Below are 24563 nucleotides of genomic sequence, written 5' to 3'. Positions count from 1 at the left end.
TACTCTGTATTTTAGGGAGGAAAAGCTGGAAGATAAATCAGTGCTCAAGAACAGCAGGAGGGAGGAATGAAGGGTGGGAAAGATAGCAACCATTGCAAGCTGATTTTGCCAGCAAGCAGCTTCTTTGTTACTAGAGCTACCAAGCTCCTCAAAATTTCTGTTAAAAGGGAGTGAATTGGTATTTATTGAAGGCCTGCCGGTATCAAGACTTTGCATATTTTTTCCATTTAATCTTCATCAGAGCCCTTCAAGATAGATACCATTATCCCCTTCATTTTACACATGAGGAAACTGAGGCTCAGGGAAGGTAAGCTACTTACTCAGAACCACAGGTATTAAGGGGGAGCTGAGATTCAAACTGACTTGTCTATCTTAAGCCTACATCTATGTTCTTTCCTTTAAGCTGTATGCCAAAAGCCATTGTCAAGCCCTGCTAACACCTTAAAGCAACCAAGTATCACTTACTCATACACTCCTTTTTTCTTTTTTTTTGGCTGCACCGCCAGCTTGTGGGACCTTTGTTCCCCGATCAGGGACTGAACACAGCCCCCAGCAGTGGAATCATGGATCCTAACCACTGGACCGCCAGGGAATTCCCTATACTGCTTTTTTTCTTTAATAAATTTATTTATTTATTTATTTTTGGGTGCGTTGGGTCTTCGTTGCTGCACGCGACTTTCCCTAGTCGTGATGCGCAGGCCTTTCATTGCAGTGGCTTCTCTTGCTGCGGAGCACGGGCTCTACGCGTGCAGGCTTCAGTAGTTGTGACACACGGGCTCTAGAGCACAGGCTCAGTAGTTGTGGCGCATGGGCTTAGTTGCTCTGCAGCATGTGGGATCTTCCCAGACCAGGGCTTGAACCCGTGTCCCCTGCATTGGCAGGCAGACTCTTAACCACTGCGCCACCAGCGAAGCCCCCCTATACTGCTTTTTATTAACAAGTTCAAATTACTGAAATCCAACACAGTACATACTGTGTGCCAGGGACTATTCTAAGTGCTAGGGATATAGCAATGGACAAGACAGATAAAGTCTCTGCCCTTGTGGAACTTATATTTCTGTGGGGACGACTGATCAAACACAAATAAATAAATGAAGATCATTATTGATTATAATGATGGACATAAAGGAAATCAACACAGTTATGAGATAAGAGATAGGGTGATGGGCGTGGTGCTTTAAACTGAGTGATCAGGAAAGACCTCTTCTGGGGACGTGGCCGCTGAGCCGAGGCCTGCTGAAGGGGAAGGAGGCGGCCAAACACAGAGCTTGGGGAAGAGCATTCCAGGTGGACGGAACAGCAAGGGCAAAGGCTCTGAGGTGCGAACGTTCATCAAGCAATAGAAGAAAACCAGAATCTATCAAGGGTAGAGAACAAGGTGAAGGGTGTTGGAGGATGAGGTCAGAGAGGAAGGCAGAGGTTGGATTCTATACCATAAAGCACTTCGGTTTTATTCTAAGGGCAGCCAAGAGCCCTTGGGGAATTGTGGATAGGGAAATTATGTGATTTGGTTTACATTGTTAAAGATTGCTCTTAGGGCTTCCCTGGTGGCGCAGTGGTTGAGAGTCCGCCTGCCGATGCAGGGGACACGGGTTCGTGCCCCGGTCCAGGAAGATCCCACATGCCGCGGAGCGGCTGGGCCCGTGAGCCATGCCCGCTGGGCCTGCGCGTCCAGAGCCTGTGCTCTGCAACAGGAGAGGCCACAACAGTGAGAGGCCCGCGTACCGCAAAAAAAAAAAAAAACAAAAGAAAAGAAAAATTTTAAAGTTTGCTCTTAGTGGAGAACAGACTGTAGCAGGGGCTGGAGAGGAAGCAGGGAGATGAATTAGGAGGCAATTTCAGAAGTCCAAGGAGAGCTGATGGTGGTTGGGACTAGCATGGTGGTGATGGAGATGGGGGGAAGTGGTCAGACTCTGAGATGTGTTTTGGAGGTGGAGGTGACAGGCTAATTAGAATATGTAGGGACTTCCCTGGTGGTCCGGCGGTTAAGACTTCTGGCTTCCACTGCAGGGGGTGCGGGTTCAAACCCTGGTTGGGGAACTAAGATCCCACGTGCTGCGCAGCCAAAAAAAAAAAAGAAAATGTATGTGGGTGCAAAAGAAAAAGGAAAATGTACAATAGCTGTGGCCAGCCCCGGTAGCTACTTAAATTTAAGTACAGTTAAACGGAATTTAAAATTCAGTTCCTCAGACATATGAGCCACATTTCAAGTGCTGAGTAGACTCATGTGGCTACTGTGTTGGACAGTATAGGTATAGGACGTTTCCATCATCACAGAAAATTCTACTGGACAGTGCTGGGAGGGCATCTAGGACAGTGGCCGACACATTTTAGGAGTTAAGTAAATGATAGGTATTAAGCACATTTGTTATGTCACTAGGTCTTCTTTCTTATAAACTTACCTGTTCAACTCACTCTTTATTAAATGTCTCTGCTGCCCTGGCTTGATTAAAGCAAAATCACGCACTGCCTGCGTTCTCATGCCCTACCTCTGCTCTTCAGATGCATACATTTCTTCAACAGATGTTTGAGTGCCTGCTCTGTGCTTGGGATTGGAGGGAGTGGTGGACAGGGGGCATAAAAGAACACGATCAGGAAAGATCATCTCCCAGGAAAATGAACGTGTATGAGTGAAGGAGAATCTGGTACTTGAAGGCTCTGAATCCCCAGAGGGAGAAGGGAGTGATTCTGTTGGGGATGGAGGTGGGGGTTGAGAAAGAGGGGGAGTTTGGACTTGGCCTGGGCTGTGCCATGAGACAGCTGGCCAGACAGAACCTTGGCCTGAAACACACTGCCCGAGACTCCCTAGAGTGTGCACATCAGTTTACAAAGCACCCTCACACATGCCCATCTTACAGAGACTGGGGGAGGTGCAGGGCCTGGCCAGAGCCCTCACCTGAGTGACCTGGACAGAGCCAGGAGCCCAACTTGATGCTGGGCTCCTAAAACACCCTACTCGCCTCAGCACTGAGGCTTTTCTCTGTGGGTGGGCAGCTCCTCCTCAAGGAGGCCTCTTACCTCCCTGATCACCTTGGGGGCTGTGTTCCTTTTGTAGGCCTACCAGGATGGAGGGGCATGCAGAAATAGAGATGCTGAGGACACTGAAGGGGCCCTCCACAGGGGAGGTCAGCGTGCACCTGGTGGCCAGAGACAGCCCAGGTTCAGGCTCTCACCTGCCCGCTGCTGCCTTTATCATTCCAGGTGGGCATAGCCAGGGGTCTGGGGAAGAAAAGCACCCACATACCTGCCCAAGCAGGTGTGGGTCCTGGGGAGGAGATGATACTTTTCACCTGCCTGCACACATGCATGGCCAGATTGGGGCAGGGCCACCAGGCTCATCTGTGTCGTGTCTGTCCGTGTATCTTCGCAGCCAGCTCGGCCACCCTTGGTCTGCCCAGCAGTGCCCTGGATGTGTCCTGCTTTCCACGGGAGCAGATCCATGTGGGCACCTCAGAGCGAGTGGCTGGCAGCGTACCTGTCACCGCCACCGTTCTGCCACAGTTAAGCGCTGGGCCGGCGGCCAGCCCCAGCGCCAGCACAGTGCGGCTCCTGGAGTGGACCGAGGCCGCGGCCCCGCCTTCTAGGAGTGGCCTGCGGGTCAGTATCTGTGAGGATTGGGGGGGGGTCCAGCGAGCCGCAGCTGTGGGGCGGGGCCTGCGGGCCTGGAGGCGGGGCCTGAGGCGGAAGGTGGGGAAGCTGGCCGAGAGGGAGGATTCTGGGGGTGGGACTTGGAGTGAGGGACTCTGGGGGCGTGGCTTGGAGTGCAGACCTCCCCAAACGAGACATTTGCGGGGCCCTAGGGGCGTGGCTTATGGGGAATGGGTTCCGGGGGCGTGGCTTGCAGTGAGGCGGCTGGAGAAGGACCATGCTGACTAGGGGTGGGTCAAGGGCCAGTACAGGAGCCGTGGTCCTCTGACCCTCCGCACTCCAGTTTCAGATAAGCGAATACTCACCGCCGAACATGGTAGGAGCGGAGCAGCCCCCAAGCCCCGAGCTGCGGCGGGAAGGCGTGGCCGAGTACGAAGATGGCGAGGCCCTGGCGGGAGGTGGCGATGCGGGCCCCCAACAGCCGGGTAGGAGCCCAAGGCCCGAAGCTGGGCCCCTGTGGGAGTAGGGGGAGCCCTGAACTCCCTGAGGAGCCAAGGCCAGGGGCGTGGCCCGAGGGGGCGTGGCCCGGGTGCCAGCAGGTGTGCCCACGCCCACGGGTCGGTCTTGGGGCGGAGAAGGCTGCGGGCCGGTGGGGTGGGGTGGGAGGGGAAGTAGATGGGGCTATCCAGTAGGGGAGCCCAAGGTGGGGGGACCAAAGGGGAGGCCAAGCGTGGGCTCCGAGGTGGGCGGAGCCTGAGTGTGGAAGTGATGGGTGGGAGGCCTGAGACCCTTTTGGCCCCCTGCAGAAGACCTCCCCCAGGACCCTCCAGGAGATAACCCTCAGGACCCGCCAGAGGATGATGGCACCTGCCAATGCCAGGCGTGTGGGCCTCAGCAAGGCGCTGGTCCAGATCCTGGGGCCTCCAATGATGGCTGCCCCCAGCTGTTCCAGGAGCGGTAAGGGGGAGGGAATTCACCTCTTCTCTGCCTGCGGGCCTCAAAGCCCCACGCCTGTTCAGGGCTTAGGAGAGGGTGTGGATGGTGCAGGGTGGGTAGTTCTTTCCCTCAGGCTGCCCCCCCTCAGGTCAGTCATAGTGGAGAACTCTTCAGGCCAGAACAACTCCTGCACCAGCGCTTCTGAGCTCCTCAAACCCATGAAGAAAAGGAAGCATAGGGAATATCAGAGCCTATCTGAGGAGGATTCGGAGCCGGAGGCCATGGTAGGAAGAGGGCTTGGGGAGGGGAGGGGGAGGCTAGAGGCTATACCTCAATTCCACTATCCCCTCCATTAATCCAGATCGTGGGGCTGGGCTAGAGAAGACACATAGTGACTCACTCATCATATTTTGGGGTCCCATCCTGAGTCAGATCCTGTACTTGGTTGGAGGGAAATAAATAAACCGCTCTCCTGTTTTTCTAGAGCTCCCATCTCAGTCTAGTGGCAGGGCTAAGTCACATTGACATGAATCAATAACCAAGTAGATGTGCAGGCAGATGGAAAGCTTCATCACTGGAGCCCCATCTCTGAGCCAGAGGCCAGGGAGCACAGGGCTCTAGTTGCAGAGAAGCTGGAAAAGACAGAGCATGAAAGTTCCACTGGGCAGGCAAAATTGGCACAGGGCAAGTATTTGTGTCCTCAGTTTCCCCACCTGGGAATGAGGAGAATTGTAGTCAGGCTGTGTAACTAGGGGGGGTGTGCTAATGTGAGTCTCTGCCCATGTGGTAAGGGACTGTCTGCCAGAGCTGTGTTCCTGCTGGTAGCCTAGAAGAATATCCATCTGTTTGGGGAAGAGCACCATGTGACCAGAGAGCTAGGCAGGGGCCAGGAATAGAGGCTGAGGCTTCACGCCAATCCACGAGGACAGGAAGCTGGGATCTGGCTTGCCTTCCACAGGAGAAGCAAGAAGAAGGAAAGGATTCAGAGGGACAGCCCACCACTAGCACCCCAGAAAGTGAGGAGTGGAACAGCAGCCAGCCTGGTATGATGGCCCGTGTGTATATTATATTCATGTGTGGATACACCTTCGGAAGTGTGAGGCTGGGAGTGCGGGTTACCATTGTGATGCTGTGTTGTACATATACAGATAACCATAAGTTAGCACGTGTGTGACAGAGAGAATGAGAGAGACAGAGAGAGACGGTGTTTTTGGTTTGTGCATCAGTATATGTGTGTTCTTGGGGGTTATATCATGTGTTTGTTTATCCTCTTTTATCCAGTTGTGAGCAGGCCTCACAATATCCAAAGACTTGAGCAGCCTTTAATGGCAGCATGTGGTGGTGTGAGCAAGTCCGTACTGGCCATTGGTCTGACCTTGCTATTTGGGCCCCCATTCTGACCCTTCAGTTCTAAGAAAAATGGAACCAAGGTCATTCATAGTTAGCTCTGGCCCTCAGGTCTTCTCCATTACCATCTCCACATTGCCATGTGACAACAGCCAACTGGAGCCAAGTAACATTTATCACACTTATAATCACCTAGATACTGGGTAGCAATGTCTGTCTTCCTCCCTCAAAACCGAATCTCTTCTACTAAGCATTTGTATCCCTGGTCCTTAGTCCAGAGGCTGGTGTGGAGTACACTCTCAATAAATGTGTTTGTTCAGTGGATGAATGGAGGAGTTGTATGTTGGTGCTTCCTCTTGGACCATGGCTCAGTTGCATGAGTCACTGTCTTTCCTGTCCCGGGGAGAACCAGAGAGCGAGGTCAGTTCTAGGGCATCATTCTGCCTTGATGGCTCCAGTGCCATACAGAAGAGTGCAATCTGTGTCCAGGGCTCTGAACTCTATAGTGCCTATTCCATATTTTGCCCATCTTAGCCAAACCACATTTTCACCGCTCTCTCTTTCACCCGAGGCTGTCACATCAGAAGCCAAAGTCTTAGCTCTCATTGGTTTATGGCATCTTAAGTCTTAAATAGAGGAAGGAGTCAGTGTCTAACTGCGGTTGGCTCAACTGCTCTGTCTTTCTTAAGGAAATACATTCTTTTTTTGTTTTTTGGGGCCGCACTGTGTGGCTTGTGGGATCTTAGTGCCCTGACCAGGGATCGAAGCTGGGCCATCGACAGTGAGAGCACGGAGTCCTAACCACTGGACCTCCAGGGAATTCCCTCCCCAGGAATACATTATTAAACCAGCATTTTTTTAGCTGGCTCCTGTTGACCAGTCTAAAGTTATCTTTTGATTCATACATTTCACCATCTCAACTGTGAACATCAGTGTGGCATTTGTTTCTGGATATTTTCTCCCTTCCGCCTTTTTTCGAGAGAAGAAACTTTGTCAGTAGACAGAAGTTTGCATTTATGGCTAAAATCTTTTTCCACTCATTTTTGGGAGAAGAATCTTGGGGTAGAGGGGGAGGTGGCAGGGCTGCTTGCATGTCCTGTGTTGTGGATAATCTGTATTTTATCTACATTCTATTTGGTAGTTTGATGGCTACCCTATTGGATTCATGTTCTACAGACCTGACGTATCTAGTCCTGATGGAATGTTCCAATAGTTTAAGAGTTAGAACCATGTAACTCATGTACATACACTCAGCCTTCTCTCCCATATATCTCCTTCACCTTTTCAATTGTTTTGTGTGAAGCATCATTTTCTTTTTTTAAATTTATTTATTTTTTGGCTGCTTTGGGTCTTTGTTGCTGTGCGCAGGCTTTCTCTAGTTGCGGCGAGCAGGGGCTACTCTTTGTTGCGGTGCGTGGGCTTCTCATTGCTGTGTCTTCTCTTGTTGTGGAGCACGGGCTCTAGGTGCGCAGGCTTCAGTAGTTGTGGCATGCGGGCTCAGTAGTTGTGGCTCGTGGGCTTAGTTGTTGCATGGCATGTGGGATCTTCCCGGACCAGGGCTCAAACCCATGTCCCCTACATTGGCAGGCAGATTCTTAACCACTGCACCACCAGGGAAGTCCAATGAAGCATCATTTTCTAACACACCATTGCAAAAGTCTTAATAATTTATATAGTCGTTAATAGCTATTCTGATAATTTTAACAGTTACTGATATTCTCATTTCATCTCTCATCCTGCCCACATCCAGGTCAAGTATCTGCAGTGGCACTCTTTGGGGTCAACTTGTTATATAGCCTTTTCAGATTCAGAGCAATGCTACAAGCATCCTGTTCTATTTCCTTATAGTTACTTTAGACATATATTTTTACCCATTTTGAATTGAGTTATTGTCTTAATTATTTGAATTAATTGTTATTAATTCTTTATATATTCTGGATATAAGTCCTTTGTCAGATGTATATATTACAAATATTTTCTCCCAGTTTTTGGCTAGCTTTTTTGTTTTCTTCTGAATGATGTCTTGAGGAACAGAAAGTTTTCATTTTGATGATGTCTAACATATCCATTTTTTTACAGTTAGTGCTTTATACATATTTTTACAAGAAACAGCTTCTTTTTTTTGCCACGATGCACACCTTGTGGGATCTCAGTTCCCCGACCAGGGATCGAACTGGGCCATGGCAGTGAAAGCTAGGAATCCTAACCACTAGGCCACCAGGGAACTCCCAAGAAACAGCTTTTTAATAGGTTTATAGAGATATAATTCACATACCATATAGTCCACTCATTTGAAGTGTACAATTCAGTGGTTTTTAGTTGATTCACAGAGTTGTATAGCCATTATCACAATCAATTTTAAAACATTTTCATAACTCCAAAGAGAAACCCTATACCCATTAATTGACATTCCCCCCAAACCACCAATTCCCATCCAGCCCTAGGCAACCACCAATCTATTTTCTGTATATGTGGATTTGCCTATTCTGGGCATTTCATATAAATGGGATCATATAACATGTGGTCCTTTGTGACTGGCTTCTTTCACTTAGCACAGTGTTTTCATGGTTTATCCATGTTGTAGCATGTATCAGTACTTCATCCCTTTTTTTTCCATCTCTTTTTTATTGCTGAACAATATTGTATGGATATATCACACTTTATTTATCAATTGATGAATATATATGGGTTGTTTCCACTTTGGGGCTATTATGAATAATGCTGATATGAACATCTGTGTGCAAGTTTTGTCTGGACATAAGTATTCATTACTCTTGGGTATATACCTAGGAGTGGAATTGCTGGGTCATATGTTTAGCCTTTTAAGGAACTGCTAAACTGTGTTCCAAAGTGGCTGTACCATTTTATATACCCACCAGTAGCATATAAGGGTTCCAGTTTATCCACATTCTCACCAAGCCCTGTTATTAACTGTCTTTTTGATTATAGCCATCATAGTGGGTATGGAGTGGTATCTCTTTGTGTGTTCTTTTTTTAAATAAATTTATTTATTTATTTGTTTGTTTGTTTTTGGCTGTGTTGGGTCTTCGTTGTTGCACGCAGGCTTTCTCTAGTTGCGGCGAGTGGGGGCTACTCTTCATTGCATTGCGTGGGCTTCTCATTGCGGTGGCTTCTCTTTGTTGCGGAACACGGGCTCTAGCTGCGTGGGCTTCAGTAGTTGTGGCACGTGGGCTCAGTAGTTGTGGCTCACAGGCTCTAGAGCACAGGCTCAGTAGTTGCAGTGCACGGGTTTACTTGCTCCGTGGTATGTGGGATCTTCCCGGACCAGGGCTTGAACCATGTCCCCTGCTTTGGCAGGCAGATTCTTAACCACTGCACCACCAGGGAAGTTCCTCTTCTTGTGGTTTTGATTTGCATTTCCCTGATGGCTAATGATGTTGAACATCTTTTCTTATGCTTGTTGGCCATTTATATATTCTCTTTGGAGAAATATTTATTCAGATCCTTGCCGTTTTCAAATTGGGTATAAGAAACACGTTTCCTATCAAAATACAAGGAGTGCCATGCAGAGTTGGGGAACAAGTTGAGAATATAAGTGTGTGATTCAGTACAAGACATTGATCAGTATGCTGCTTGCAGTAGTGCCCTCTTAAATTTACATGCAAAATTCTGTGAATTGCTCATTTTCCTGGGGAGGTGGCCCATGGCTTTCATTAGATTTTGGAAAGAGTCCATTTATACTCCATAGAAACTGAGGGCTGGATAAACAGTAGAGCACAGCATTATGGAGCCCAACCTCTTGAGTCTGGTATTCCCAGGCATAGATCCCTTATACTTTTGGAACACAAGTAATAGGCTCTTCATTAAGCATTCTGTCTTAAAATGAACTGATTATGAATTGGCTAACCATGCTCTATAAGAAGTAGATAAATACAGAGATGTATCTGTAGCAATTTAAAATGAAAAGAACCAGCCAATGGTGGCATCCTGATGACTGCTTGTCATCGGTTGTTCTTGAACCATGGTGCTCTGTTCTTCTCTTTACATTTTTTTGTCTTTCCTGTTGACCTTCCAGTGGAAGGTCTGGCTAGAACCATTCATTTGGGAATTATCTCTACTGAAAAAGCTGAAGCCATGCTGAAGAAGCTTCCAGAGAGAAGATGGGAGGGAAGTACTATATTGATTTCTAGGGATCCACCATTAATGAGCAGGGTTAGGGTGGGAGAAAGAAAAACCGGTAATGGAAGTAGAAGAGACGGAAGATACAGCCAAGAAAGTACAGCAAGAAGGAAATGCTGAGATGGAACAGGTGGTTGGTAGCACATGGAGATCAAGAGAGTTGAGTAATAAGATCATTGGATTGTGGCCCTGGTGACTCAAGAGAGCAATTTCATTAGTGTGTAGAAGTAGGCTTAAGACTGGGTGATTAAGAAGGGAATTCGTCAAAAGAATGTTAAAGTTCTTCACAATATCCCTTTATCTTTTTGAAGTCTGCAGGATATGTAGTGATATCCCTTTTAAAATTTCTCCTATTATTACGTGTGCCTTCTCTCTGTTTCTTTTTTTTTCCAGCTTTGAGAGGCCCGCGTACCGGGAAAAAAAAAAAAACCCTATGCTAGGTGCCAGAGATATGGCTGGGTCTTGAAGGATGAGAAAAAGATAGGAGGATGGGACAGGGTGGTGACAGAATCTCTGAGACAGAGGGATCAGCATGTGCAAAGGCACAGAGGCATGGAAACGCAGGATGAGGCTAGTTCACTAGGGGGTTTGTATGTGTGGAAAGGTATTTGGATTTTTGGGTTTTGATTGGAAATCCAAAGCCATTGAAGACCTCAAAGCAAAAAAATAACAAACTAATTTTTATTTTAGAGATATTCTGGCAACAGACTGAGTTTTAGGCACAGTAAATTAAGAGGCTCTAGGACTAGGTTCAAAACAAGAAGGACAGAGAACATGGAGAAGTGGAGATATAGTCAAGAGATAGCTAGGAGTTGGAATCAGTAGGACTCAGGCACTAAAGAATCCTGGGGAGTAAAAACAGAAATGTAAAGGATCCCTTCCAAGCTTCCAGCTTGCATGACTGGATGAACGGTGTGGTGCTGTTGACTAGGATAGAGAATACTGAGAGGGGCAGAAGCTTTGGCAGAGAAGTTGCGAGTTTGGTTTTGGACAGCCTGACCTTGCTAAGAAAGTGCTAGCCAGGGGCATCTAGTCTAAGGGAGCAGAAATAAGCAAAGGAACGTTTCTGGAAATCAAGAGGGGATTGGTGCTACAGCCAGCCTATATGGTGCCTTTGTGCAAATTATAAAAAGGTGCCCCTTTGGAACAGGCCAATTAGAAAAAGCCAACCTGTCTTCATAGCAGACTAAGCCACGTGGCCTGGCAAGGAGCCAGGCTAGATTTCAGCCCCCATTCACCCTCTTGGCTGGGCACCTATGCATGGTACACAAACTATACAAACATGCACGGAGCTTTGGGACTTACTTGAGCTTGGGGATTTGCCTAAAGTTTCAACCAGTTGTTCACCATGGAAAAAGGATGCAGGAAACTGGAGGAGGCTGGGGGCTTGGTCAGGGAGGGAGTCTAGTCATTACTAAAAGGTTTAGTGGTCAGGCCTCTCTCTAGTGGATTACATTTAATCTCTTTTCCCATCTGTGAAAAGGATTACTACCAGCCCTGCCTATCATGTCCAGACAATGTTAGGATTAAAGGGGACCATGTATATGAAGTTTCTGAACCATCCCTGTACCCCCAGTTTCTGGCACCAGACATGGTGCATGGGAGGTACCCCTACATGATAAAAGGAATGGTTGAGGTAGAAGGAAGTGGTGGGCGATGGTAAACTGTAAAGACGCGTTATGACTATGAGAGAATCCAGGTAATAAAGGCCCAGGGAGGGAAGTGGCAGGGAGGATGGGAGGGTAAGGATGGGAGTGTGAGGGATGGCAGGTGAAGACGTCAGAGGTCTCTACTATGGCATGAGGGGCTTAGAGCTTGGCCATGTGGGAGTATGGCTAAAGAGAAATGAACTTGGAATGAAAGAGCCAAGGCGGGGCCGAGGTGCCTGAGATGAGGAATCTGACAGCTAATCAGCTCCTTGGCTTGTGTTATAGTTTGGGAAGAGTGAGACAAAAAGCTAGATGTCATCCACAGAGAACTGGGTGCTGTAAAGGGATTGGTAAATAGTACTGGTGATTTGAAAAAACAGGTATTATGCAGGATGATGTGGAATGCCAGTGGCCAGAAACAGCAAGGTGATGCTAAGCCTGGCATCCTGAAGCCTCCTCCCTGCCCCTCCCCCACACCGTAAGTCCAGATGAGGACCGAGTGGGAACAGTGAGAGTTTCTTGAGGGACTGTAGTGGGTGATGTGTTCTAAGGCAGGGGTCCCCAACCCCCGGTCCGGTCTTCGGCCTGCTAGGAACTGGGCTGCAGAGCAGGAGGTGAATGGCAGGCAAGCGAGCGAAGCTTCCTCTGCCGCTCCCCTTACCCCCGCATTGCTCACATTACCACCTGAACCATCCCCCCTACCCCCCTCCATGGAAAAACTCTTCCACGAAACCCGGTCCCTGGTGCCGAAAAGGTTGGGGACCGCTATTCTAAGGGGCGACCCAGGTTTCACTCTGGACAAAGGGGAGTTGGAAGAGCAGTGCTCTAGGTTGCTGTGTCGGTGTAGGTCTCAGAGTTTCCTGGCTTAGTTGATCTGTTGGTGAAGAAAATACCTGCTTTGGCCCATCTGGGTTAGATGGTTGGGATCTCAAGATTCAGCGGAGTGACTGGTGAACTTAGGCAGCTCCTAGGAGCCATGTACGTTCCAATTAAGGAAAAAGCTTCTTCCTGAGTGACAAACCACTCCACACCAGAATGACCCAGAGCAATTGCCAGGCGAGCCAGAGCTAGGCAGAGTGAGAGTCCAGACCAGACGGCCTTCGTGGAGACCTAGGAAGGATCCAGCATCTCATAAGGATCTTTAACTCACAGCATCTCACTTGCTCTTCCTGATGACCCTCTCTGGTAGACAAAGTGATCTGCATTTGACAGATGACAAAATTGAGGCACGGAAGTTTCTAGAAGAAGCTGGAGCTATTCACCCAAGCGATATGAATTGATTGTGGCAAATTTTTTCAGGCTGACGTTGGGAGCTTACCTTACATGTTGCCAGCTTTTCCCATCTTTAAAGGATGTTTCGCTTCTGTGTTGGAGGCCAGGACTCCATCTCAGGCTAAATTGAAGGTCCCACAGGGGGATTCAGCTCCCCCTCCCCAGGACCTGGAGACTCCGAGGGCTGTAGGCTCTGACCAAAGTACGTGTGTGTGAGTGTGTGTTTGTGTGCACTCTGGGGGGTGTGTGTGTAATCAATCATTCTCTACTCTGTGGGCACGCCAAGCACACATACATACATTTTGTCTCTGTGTGAGCCTGTCAGTCAGTGCTGAGAGGAAGAAGAATCGGGAAAAGGGGGTTTCTTCTTTCTGTGTGGTCTCTTCTGCTTCTTCCTCATTGCACGTTTTCCTCCCATCTCTCTTTTTCCTCTTCTTTCCCGGTGAGCTTAGGTGTTGCTGTGATTAAGTCCTCTGGCTCAGGATTTGTCACGCAGCTTCGTGCCTCTGTGGTTGAGACTCTAACCTCTGTTAGTCACTCCCGAATCCGAAGTGCTTTTGCTGACAGTGGGCTGGGGTGGGACGGGGCGGACAGAATTTGGTACAGCCCGCTGTGTGCGGCACCTCATGGCTGAGTGGGACTAGAGGGCAGCTCGTAATCACAGACAAAAGTTTGTTTTGGAGGTTAAGGTAGAGTTGGGTTGGAAGATGGTATTTGAGGAGCAGCCCAGGGGTCAGCCTGTCTGTCTCCTGCCCACAGCCTCCGGGGAGAAGAAGGAAGGCTGGTCGTGGGAATCCTACCTTGAGGAACAGAAGGCCATCACTGCCCCCGTCAGCCTCTTCCAGGACGTGAGTCACATACTTTCCTCCTAGGAAGAGCTTGTCTTCCCAGTCCAGGGACTCGCCACCAAACTCACGCCTTCTGGTGTTTTCTGTGTCTGACATCCCTCAAAGGACTTGCACAATGGAAGGTGGAAAGACTCGTTAGGGGCCCAGAGCAGAAAAGGGCTCCCTGTAAGGGGCTTCCTCGGTGGGAAGAAATAGGGGAGTGGGACCCAGGCTCACCCATCCCTGGGCCTGCAGACTTTTGAGTTCTGGTGCTTTCTAATCAATTCTGACCTTTCCATGACTTGGGTAAGAGAGAGCCCCGAAATCCATTGTTCGAGGGACCTAGGAGCTAGTCCGTCCTGCTTTGGATCCCTGCACTAAAGATGCCCAAATAAGTCACCCCTTTGGCAGTGCTGGGCGGGTGGAGCCCAAGGCAGTTCCTTTGCCCCGCGCGCACTAAGCAAGGGTGAGGCTGGAGGGAAGCTGAGCCCTTTTCCATCTGTGCATTGACAGTACCAGGTGGTCACTCATAACAAGAATGGCTTCAAACCGGGCATGAAGTTGGAAGGCATCGACCCTCAGCACCCAAGCATGTACTTCATCCTCACCGTGGCTGAGGTGAGCTGAGGCTGGCACCCCCATCCTGGTGATGCCTCTCAGGATGGCTTGAAGGAGCCAGCCAGGGGCACGGAGGGCCCGGACTCAGATGAGGGCGGCACTGCACTGCCCTCAGAAAGGGGAGGGGAAGGCGCAGAAAGCTAAACATTGGACAGAAATCAGGCGAAGGGTCGGGGTGGTGATGTTACTGAGGAGGAGCGCTCCTGAGGGCGGGGATGGTGGCTCGAGTCCAACAAGGTCCTTGTCCTCTTAGGAGCTCACCGTTGTGTGGGAATCAGCCAGATAAACGGCCACAGCCCACAGGGGAGATGACAGATGTGAGCAGGGGGGCACTGAGGGGACAGGAGCGGCTTCAGAGAGGAAGGGCCTCCATTGCTGAGTCTCGAGAGATGAGTTGTGAATGAATAGGATGTTCCAGGCACAAGAGGCAAAGCGAGCGGAAGCACTGAGGCATGGAATGCCACGTTCAAGGGCGCCGTGCTCAAGGAGCCGCCATCAGCTTGCTGAGGTCTGAGCAGTGAGAGAAGGTAGCAGAAGGAAAGGTCCCTGGGGGCCCTGAGCAGGCCTGAGCCTTGGTCACTGCCCTTGGGATTCTATCCAGGGTTCAGAGGGGCCAGAGAGTGCTTAGAATCTACCTGTCTTGTGCCCAGAGCTCAGGGCTCATGAGTATGTGAACCATCCTCATTGCAGGATGGGAGGGTGTGGGGCAAAGTGCAGGATGCAGGGAAACCTGGGGGTGAGGAGAGGTGGAGTGGGGAACCTGCTAGCACCAGAGCCCCTGAGACACCAGGCTGGGCCAGGAGAGGTGAGGGAAGGGGAGTGCAGCGACTGCTTCCCTCCCTCCCCCTCGTGGGGCCAGGTATGTGGCCACCGCCTACGTTTGCACTTCGATGGGTATTCCGAGTGCCACGACTTCTGGATCAATGCCAGTTCCCCTGACATTCATCCCGCTGGCTGGTTCGAGAAGACGGGGCACAAGCTGCAGCCCCCCAAAGGTAAGGCCTAGCTGGGTTGGTCCCAGTGAGACAGTGAGCCTCCCAGACCTGCCCCCACCCCTTCCTGTTGGTAGCTCCTTCCCTGTTCCCATTGCACAGCCAGCCTCTCTGCATCTCATCCTGCTATGCCTCGGCCCCAGGGCTTCTGCTTTGCCCTTGTCCTTTGAGCGGACGTCCACCCAGGTTGTGTTCTGCTTCGGCAGGGGTTCCCTGGGCGGTTCTCGAGGCTTGTGGGGTCCTCAGGCCTGCCTGATTCTGCTGCTTCAGTGTGGGGTGCGCCCGCCATGGCCCAGCCTCTGTCTGCACGGTGCTCTGTTCTTCCCCCCCGAGGGGCCCAGGTTACAAGGAGGAGGAGTTCAGCTGGAGCCATTACCTGCGCAGCACAAGAACCCAGGCTGCCCCCAAGCACCTGTTTGTGAGCCAGAGCCACGTGAGTGCCCCTGAGTGAGCGGACATTTGCCTCCCAGGATAGAGTCACTGCAGCCGGCCAGGCTCTCTGACTCAGCAGACAAGCACTCATCTCCTGGTGCCCCCAGCTGGGCTCAGGTCCTCACCAGATGGGAGGGGCCCACTGGGCAGGCCCAGGGCCAGAGGAGGAAGCCGATTATGGGGTCCCCCAGTTCCCTCCCTCCTCCCTACCGCTGAAATCCTTTCCTCCGCACATCCCCCTCTGAGCCTGGGCACTGAGGTGTCATTCTTCTTTTTGGCTTGGGTTTCTCTGCAGTTCTTGGTGTCAGGTCCAAGCCTGTATTGTGGGAGTGGCTTTTTCCTTCCTTTTGACCAACATTGAGGCTTTCCCATTTGGTTCCAACACTCACCCCTTGTCTTTCTCTCTGTTCAAGGCAGCCGGCAACTTTATCCCGCAGCTAAAATCTCTCCTAATCCCAAGCAAAAGCTTTGAGAGATACATAGGGAACTCCCAGTACAACTGTTACCATATGGAAAGCCCAGGGTCACCGTGGGCCAGGGGCTGTACCATGCTGTCCAGGAACGGGCAGGTACCCCCAGCCCCAGTCCAGCCCCAGAGATCATACTTACAGGTTCCCGTGTGACCGGTGGGCTTCTACCAGCTATTGTGACGGGGGATGCAGATTTTTAAATCAAACTGTTTAAGTCCTGTCCCCACCATTGGCCAGCTTTGTGGTCCTGGGCAAGTCACTTAATTTATAAAATGGGGGTGATAATACCCATCTCCCTAGGGCTGTGGTAAAGATTGAGGGAGGTGATGGTTTTTGGAGTTCATGCCCGACACGTGGCAGGTGCCTCCCTGCCCTGCCCCCGCCGCTCCCTGCCTCACATGTCAACTCCTCTTTCTCTGCCACCCCTCTGTGGACCCACCTGCCTCAGCCCAAGCTGGGCCAGGCTTGTCTGGGGAGGGGAGGCTTGTGCTCAACCTGGCAGACTCTTTGGGTGAGTGTGTAGCCTCGTGTTAGTCAGTCATCTTCTGCCACAGTCAGGCTTCCTCTGAGAGTCCCTTGGAGGCCAGAAATTCCTGAGTGGCTCAGGGCTGAGGTTGGTGATTCTGCCCTGGAGGGACCCTCTTTCTCAGCCTCTTTGTCCTGCCCTCCTCCCTGCCCACCCACCAGGCATGACCCCCAGGGAACCTACTCCTCTTCCTTTGCCGGTGGGTCCTGGGCCAGCACAAGCCAGCCTGGGCCTGGCCGTGGCAGCCCCTCTTCTTGCCCCCAGAGTCCCCCACCCCTGGGCTTCCAGGTGGGCATGAAGCTGGAGGCCGTGGACCGCATGAACCCATCCCTCATCTGTGTGGCCAGTGTGACCGACGTGGTGGACAGCCGCTTCCTGGTGCACTTTGACAACTGGGATGACACTTATGACTACTGGTAGTGGGAGGACCCAGACTTGGCCCTGGGGTTGGGGACGGGGATGGGGAGGGGATGGCGGGGGTGGGAGGCTTCACATAGACCCAGCCCAGCCCTGACATATTGCTCGGGGGACAGTTGACTGCCCTGTGGATTTGATCTACATCACTTATTAATTATGACGGCAATTAAATATTTCATCCAGAAGTACCAAGGTTAAGATGAGCAAACCCCTGTGACCCATGATTGTCCCTGAGATATTAAGGTGCTGTTAGAGTTTTTAGTTACTCTTGGAATTTTCTGACTTTCTCACCTCATCTGTCTCACTCTCACTCAGAAGTAACATGAGGGTGTGCCCTGTCGCCATGATCTCATAGGATAGCAGATTTAGGACCTTGAAGTTTCATTCTGGGACAGTGAATAATTCTTTTTTTTAATTTATTTATTTTTTTATACAGCAGGTTCTTATTAGTTATCCATTTTATACATATTAGTGTATACATGTCAATCCCAATCTCCCAATTCATCCCACCGCCACCACCCCCGCCACTTTCCCCCCTTGGTGTCCATACATTTGTTCTCTACATCTGTCTCTCTATTTCTGCCCTGCAGACCGGTTCATCTGTACCATTTTTCTAGGTTCCACATATATGCGTGGATACACGATATTTGTTTTTCTCTTTCTGACTTACTTCACTCTGTATGACAGTCTCTATATCCATCCACGTCTCTACAGATGACCCAATTTTGTTCCTTTTTATGGCTGAGTAATATTCCATTGTATATATGTGCCACATCATCTTTATCCCTTCGTCTGTTGATGGACATTTAGGTTGCTTCCATGACCTGGCTATTGTAAATAGTGCTGCAGTGAACATTGGGGTGAATGTGTCTTTTTGAATTATGGTTTTCTCTGGATATATGCCCAGTAGTGGGATTGCTGGGTCATATGGTAATTCTGTTTTTAGTTTTTTAAGGACCCTCCATACTGTTCTCCATAGTGGCTGTATCAATTTACATTCCCACCAACAGTGCAAGAGGGTTCCCTTTTCTCCACACCCTCTCCAGCATTTGTTGTTTGTAGATTTTCTGTTGATGCCCATTCTAACTGGTGTGAGGTGATACCTCATTGTAGTTTTGCTTTGCATTTCTCTGATAATTATGATGCTGAGCAGCTTTTCATACGCTTTTTGGCCATCTGTATGTCTTCTTTGGAGAAATGTCTGTTTAGGTCTTCTGCCCGTTTTTGGATTGGGTTGTTTGTTTTTTTAATATTGAGCTGCATGAGCTGTTTATATATTTTGAGATTAATCCTTTGTCCATTGATTCGTTTGCAAATATTTTCTCCCATTCTGAGTGGTTTTTTTTTTGTCTTGTTTGTAGTTTCCTTTGCTTTGCAAAAGTTTTTAAGTTTCATTAGGTCCCATTTGTTTATTTTTGGTTTTATTTCCATTACTCTAGGAGGTGGATCAAAAAAGATCTTGCTGTGATTTACTTCAAAGAGTGTTCTTCCTATGTTTTCCTCTAGGAGTTTTATAGTGTCTGGTCTTACATTTAGGTCTCTAATCCATTTTGAGTTTATTTTTGTGTATTGTGTTAGGGAGTGTTCTGATTTCATTCTTTTACATGTAGCTGTCCAGTTTTCCCAGCACCACTTATTGAAGAGACTGTCTTTTCTCCATTGTATATCCTTGCCTCCTTTGTCATAGATTAGTTGACCATAGGTGTGTGGGTTTATTTCTGGGCTTTCTATCCTGTTCCATTGGTCTATGTTTCTGTTTTTGTGCCAGTACCATACTGTCTCGATTACTGTAGCTTTGTAGTCTAGTCTGAAGGCAGGGAGTCTGATTCCTCCCGCTCCGTTTTTTTTCCCTCAAGACTGCTTTGGCTATTCGGGGTCTTTTGTGTCTCCATACAAATTTTAAGATTTTTTGTTCTAGTTCTGTAAAAAATGCCACTGGTAATTTGATAGGGATTGCACTGAATCTGTAGATTGCTTTGGGTAATAGAGTCATTTTCACAAGATTGATTCTTGGGACAGTGCATAATTCTTGCCTTTCAGGTGTGATCCCAGCAGCCCCTACATCCACCCAGTGGGTTGGTGCCAGAAACAAGGAAAGCCCCTCACCCCTCCACAAGGTGACCCTGCAGCCTGAGCCAAGCCCCCCTCTCCCTGGTCCCCTACCAGTATCTCATTAGCTGGGTCTTTAGGGGGCAGGGGGAGGGGACAGATGTGGCCTGGAGCCTTAGCTTCTTTGCCTGGGAGTTGAGAACCCTCTGATCTTAGCAGAGGCCTGTTAAACCCTGACTCTGTTAAGGTTGAAGGGAAGAAAGTTAGTTGACCCCCCTCTCAGCAAGGGAGCAGGAGTCAAGAGCAACGAAAGTGTATCCTTCCCTGTCGGGGTGCTACGCTGGCCCACACGCAGTAGGGGTTCAGATGGGACCGGGGCTGGAGCAGCAGAGCCAAGGAGGGGGCTAGGGGCCAGGGTTCCCAGAAAGTCCTGTGAGCTGTGAGGTGGTGTGCTTGCTTCTGCCTGGTACCCCCCTGCCTCAGGAGCCCCCTGTCCACGGGCCTTTGTCCTTTCCATGCCCCTGGTCCTGCTTGGAGGGGAGAGCTCCCCCAGTACACCTGGGTGCCTAGACATTGCGCTCATCCTCTCCTCCAGACTACCCAGACCCTGACAGCTTCTGTTGGGAGAAATATCTGGAAGAAACTGGGGCCTCTGCTGTGCCCGCCTGGGCCTTCAAGGTGGTGAGTCATCTCTCCCCGCCCCGAGCTGAGCTCAGGAAGGCGAGGAGCCCTCGGCCAGCCAGGACAGGGCCCTGGCCTCCCCCTTTGGCTGTGGTTTCCCCAGGCACAGCACCTGGGCTCCCCTCTTGGGGATTCAGCTCTGCTGAGCTGGGCCTCGGCCTGAAGGCTGCTGTCCCCCCGCAGCGACCCCCGCACAGCTTCCTGGTCAACATGAAACTGGAGGCCGTGGACCGCAGGAACCCAGCCCTAATTCGTGTGGCCAGCGTGGAGGATGTTGAGGACCATCGGATAAAGGTGGCTCTGGGCTCCTTGGGCTGGGGGAGTGGACAGGCCAGTTGGGCAGGGCTCCTGTAGGCTGGGTTGAGGTCAAGGGCATGGCATGAGCCAGACTTGAGGGAGGCTGTGCGTTGCAGGGAAGGGAGCTCTAAACCTGAGGCCGAAGATCTTGGGTCTCAGTCTGGCCTCATCTGTGACTTACTTTTGTGAGTCTGGACAAGTCACGTCCCCTCTCTGAGCCTATAAAATGGGCCTAATGATCCTTGTCCTATCCAAGGATTGATGGGAGATGCCACTAACTTAAAGGGTGAAACCCTTGGGGAGTGTGGTGGCCAAGACAGACTACTGTGGGGTGGGCCCCTTGGTTCTTCCAATCCAGGATCTTGCTTCTGACGGGCCCCAGGGATGGGGAGAGCCTCCTGGAGCCTGGAGGACCTCCCGGCTGAGCTGGGCTCCACGAGGAGCACCTGACCTCCAAGGGTCTTTCCTCCCCAGCTCCACTTTGATGGCTGGAGTCACGCCTACGACTTCTGGATCGATGCCGACCACCCTGACATCCACCCCGCGGGCTGGTGCTCCAAGACGGGGCACCCCCTGCAGCCTCCTCTCCGTGTGTATCCCTGGGGCCCTCTGACCCTCTCCTCCTGATGCCTGGCCCTGCCCCCGAGCTCTGGCACCCCTCCCCCTTCTATAGCATGCCCACAGTGAGCTCTGGGGCCCCTCATCCTCCCCACCTCAGGGGTCTTTGCTACACATAGCAGTGCCTCTGGCCTCCCCAGTTTGCTGGGTGTGGAGCCTGGAGGTGTGAAGGGCCAAGCTCACTTGGGAGCATATGCTTAGGAGGTAGTTGTACCCCTGGGGAGTTCTCTCAGCGAGTAGCAGAGCCACACCGAGCATGCGCTGTGTTTGCAGTGTGGCTCCCTCAATCAGATCCTGGTCCCCTCAGCAGGCAGGGTTAGAGGTCACCCACGTCTGTTTCAATGTGGTGTTGATTCTTCTTGATTGTTCTCTGCGCATGGGCAGAGCCTAAAAAAGGTCACCGAAGTCTTGGGGGTAAAACTGAGAAACAATAACATGCAAACCTGCCTGATGTGGCTTTCCGGGCAGCTGTGCCCACACCGGCCCTGAGGTGCTCTCCCCAAGGGTTCTCCTCCTTCCAGAGAGTATGGCCTGCAGGTTTCCACAGAGAATATGAGAGCCAAGCCCTCATTCCCCCAAGAGGGGCTGACATCCATATCCACCCAGGAAGTGGTGTCCCAGCCTGGTTCAGGGCCCCTTGCACCTGGGGAACTGGTTCCTAGTCAGGGAGCTGACCTTCCCTGCCCTGCATGACTCCTCTCCCAGCCCCGCCCCCACCGCCAGGGCCCTGTGCTGACCCTTTTCTTCCTGCCCCTCCAGGACCCAGAGAGCCCAGCTCTGCCTCCCCTGGGGGCTGTCCCCCTCTCAGCTGTCGAAGCCTGCCACAGACCAGGACCTCCAAGTACAGCTTTCACCACCGGTGAGTGAAGGGCTCCTGCTAAGAGACCCTCGGGCATTGTTGCTCAGAGAGGGTCTGTTTTATACCCACTGTGGGTGGCCGACCAGGGCCCACCCAGCCGCTCTCCTAATGGGGCCAGGGTTGGGAAGAGCTAAGTGGGAACTATCAGATTCAGCCCATCTTAAGCCTTCTTCTTCTCCAGAAAGTGCCCCACTCCTGGTTGTGATGGCTCTGGCCACGTCACAGGCAAGTTCACAGCCCACCACTGCCTCTCGGGCTGCCCACTGGCCGAGAGGAACCAGAGCCGGCTGAAGGCAGAGCTGTCCGACACGGAGGCCTTGGCCCGTAAGAGGAACTTCTCGGGCTTCTCCCTAAGGAAGAAGCCTCGCCATCACAGCCGGTGCGGAGGGCAAGGGTGCAGGGCCTCGAGTCCTCCTGGGCCAGCCCAGGCCCTGATTCCCTGCCATGGACTTGGTCCCTCTCTCTCCAGGATCGGACGCCCTCCAAAGTATCAGAAGATCCCACAGGAAGATTTCCCGAGTGAGTCCTGGGCCATTTATTCCTGTGTCCTCCGCCGCGTTCACAATGAGTACTTAGTAATTGGTGGGAGGAGTCACCAGGGGTGCCCAGAGCCGGAGAAGCTGGCAGGCAGGCCACCTCTGCATTCGAGATACTTGGGGATACAGAGCAGTGGCAAGACCACAGGGTAGGGCCTTGAGTGACCTCAGATTCCAGCCCCTTTTCATCCCTGGTTTTGCTGTGATTTTCCAGGAAAGACGCAGAGCCTCTCTGGACTTCTGGTTCACTGTAAGGTGGGATGATGCCTCCAGCTCTGCTTTTCTCAATCTAGGCTTCCAGGGAGGGAGGCCGTGGCTCTCACTTTCTAGCTGTGTGGCCTTGAGCAACTTAGTTAACATCTCTGAGCTTCAGTTTCCTCATTTGAAAACATGAATAATATCTGCCTTTCCGGTGTCAATTACCTGAAATAATAGTGGCTACTTTGCTGTTTATTGAGCACCTACTATGGGCCCAGCACCATTTCAGATGCTTTACCTATACCGTTGCTGACTCTCACAAGTGGTCTGTAACATAGATGTCATTCTCTCCTGAGAGAAGAGGAGTGAGAGGTTGGTAGAGTGAGGTCATTTGCCCAAGGTCATTCGCCTCATAAGGGGCTGAGCTGGGCTTCAAACTCAGGTCTGACTTCTCCTGCTATCACTGCTGGTACAACAGACGTAAATTATCTGACCCACACGTCAGTTCACTTTTCCACCTCCTTTGTCTTAACTTGGCGGCAACAGCCAAGTACCACAGACAGGGTGGCTTCAACAGAAGTGTACTTTCCCACACTTCTGGAGGCTGGAGGCCCAAGCTCAAAGGGTCAACAGGTTTGGTTTCTTCTGAGGCCTCTCCCCTTGGTGTACAGACAGCCACCTTCCTGCTTGTGTCCCACATGGTCTTTGCTCTATGTCTGTGTGCCCCCAGCGTCTCTCCATGTCTCCAAAATTCCTTTTCTTATAAGGATACCAGACAGATTGGATTAGGGTCCACCTTATCAGCCTCATTTTAACTTAATCACCTCTTTAAAGGCCCTTTCTCCAAATACAGTGGCATTCTGAGGTACTGGAGATTAGAGCTTTAACATATCAATTTGAAGGGGCATGGGACACAGCTCAAGCCCATGGCTCCAAGGGGAGGGACAAGGTGACTGAGCCCTCCACTGCGTGATGAACTCATCTATATCTTCAGCCACCGGCATAGGTCCTGATACACAGCAGGGATGCTGGGGACCTTGTTTCAGTTGAGTTGAATGCGCATCATTTTTTTTGTTAGATAGATAATATTTTTGGCCACGCCTGGGGGCACACGGGATCTTAGTTCCCCGACGAGGGATCGAACCTGGGCCCCTTGCAGTGGAAGCACAGAGTCCTAACTACTGGACCGCCAGGGAATTCCCTGAATGCACATCACTTTAAGGCAAGAAGAGACCTTGAGAAATCACCTGGATCAATGCACAGTTTCTGGGCAGGACCCAGGCTATTCCAGTTCTTCAGGAACAGTCTCTGTAACCCGGGCAGTATTAGCACAGAGATTTAAAGCACAACCTCAAGGCAGACTGCCTTTTACATGCTGTGACAGCTTGAGCAGAAGCCATCTCTCCGAGCCTCAGCTTCCTCATCTGTAAAATGCTAATAATAATAGTGCCAATCTTAAAAGGTGGTGAGAGGCTCAAATGAGGTGGTCCATGTGAAGTGCTCGATAACCTGCGGGAATCATTAGTCCTGATGTCTTGCCTGACTCCCTCTTGCTGCTGTTCCATACTGTTTCCTCTTGGTAGAAACAGAAGGCAATTCCTGCAGCCTCAGGCCTGAGTGAGGCGGGTCTTGGCCTGCCTCCCAGCCCTCAGAGTGGGGACTTTCAGAGATGGGACTGCCGTGGGCACCTCTCCTATCCCATCCTGGTACACCTTGTTGGCTTCCATGTTCTGACTGCCAGAGGGCTCTTGCCTACTGTGTTCATTCCAGAATTATCCTGAGAACTCTTCCCACAGACTGAGGCTGTTGCCCAGATTGGACCGGGAAGGACTCACCCAAGGCCTGAAGCACTTCAGGGACAGAAGGGGGACAGAGCCCAGGCCTCTGACCTCTGGGCAGAGCTCCCCATTCCACCATCTGGCTCTCCCAGAGGGGACACTTGTCACTCTGGATTTCGTTCTGGAGGAGTCTTCTCAGGCATCCGTGGGTAGACCTCCTCCCTGTGGGTTTGCTGGGAAACAGCTCCCTGGGGGAGACCGCCTGGAGAGGACAGGCCTCAGCTGTGCTCACTCTGTTCGCAGGGCCATTCACGCCCCATGAGTGTCAGCTGT

The 24563-nt window shown here is 51.0% G+C and overlaps 1 protein-coding gene across 3 annotated transcripts in view; it reads left to right on the top strand.

Annotated features, from left to right (window-relative positions):
* Positions 1-3065: 3065 nt before the first annotated feature.
* Positions 3066-24563, top strand: part of L3MBTL1 (L3MBTL histone methyl-lysine binding protein 1) — a 61652-nt gene continuing 40154 nt past the window's right edge. For 2 of the 3 annotated variants that reach the window (XM_060123044.1, XM_060123045.1), the window contains exons 1-16: positions 3854-4073; positions 4395-4545; positions 4673-4808; positions 5483-5567; positions 13692-13780; positions 14273-14377; positions 15237-15372; positions 15711-15802; positions 17062-17213; positions 19255-19331; positions 19859-19944; positions 20128-20238; positions 20716-20830; positions 21619-21718; positions 21900-22097; positions 22188-22237. In XM_060123044.1, the coding sequence (XP_059979027.1) occupies positions 3962-4073; positions 4395-4545; positions 4673-4808; positions 5483-5567; positions 13692-13780; positions 14273-14377; positions 15237-15372; positions 15711-15802; positions 17062-17213; positions 19255-19331; positions 19859-19944; positions 20128-20238; positions 20716-20830; positions 21619-21718; positions 21900-22097; positions 22188-22237 (1795 nt within the window). In that variant the 5' untranslated portion in view covers positions 3854-3961. Of the gene's footprint in view, positions 3202-3370; positions 3598-3853; positions 4074-4394; positions 4546-4672; positions 4809-5482; positions 5568-13691; positions 13781-14272; positions 14378-15236; positions 15373-15710; positions 15803-17061; positions 17214-19254; positions 19332-19858; positions 19945-20127; positions 20239-20715; positions 20831-21618; positions 21719-21899; positions 22098-22187; positions 22238-24563 lie in introns of those variants that run through there. The other variant, XM_060123046.1, reaches the window with a different exon arrangement.

The sequence above is a fragment of the Lagenorhynchus albirostris genome, chromosome 15 (assembly GCF_949774975.1).
Source record: "Lagenorhynchus albirostris chromosome 15, mLagAlb1.1, whole genome shotgun sequence".
NCBI lineage: Eukaryota > Metazoa > Chordata > Mammalia > Artiodactyla > Delphinidae > Lagenorhynchus > Lagenorhynchus albirostris.
Note: the sequence above shows the minus strand (reverse complement) of the source record. Positions and strands in the feature narration are given on the sequence as shown.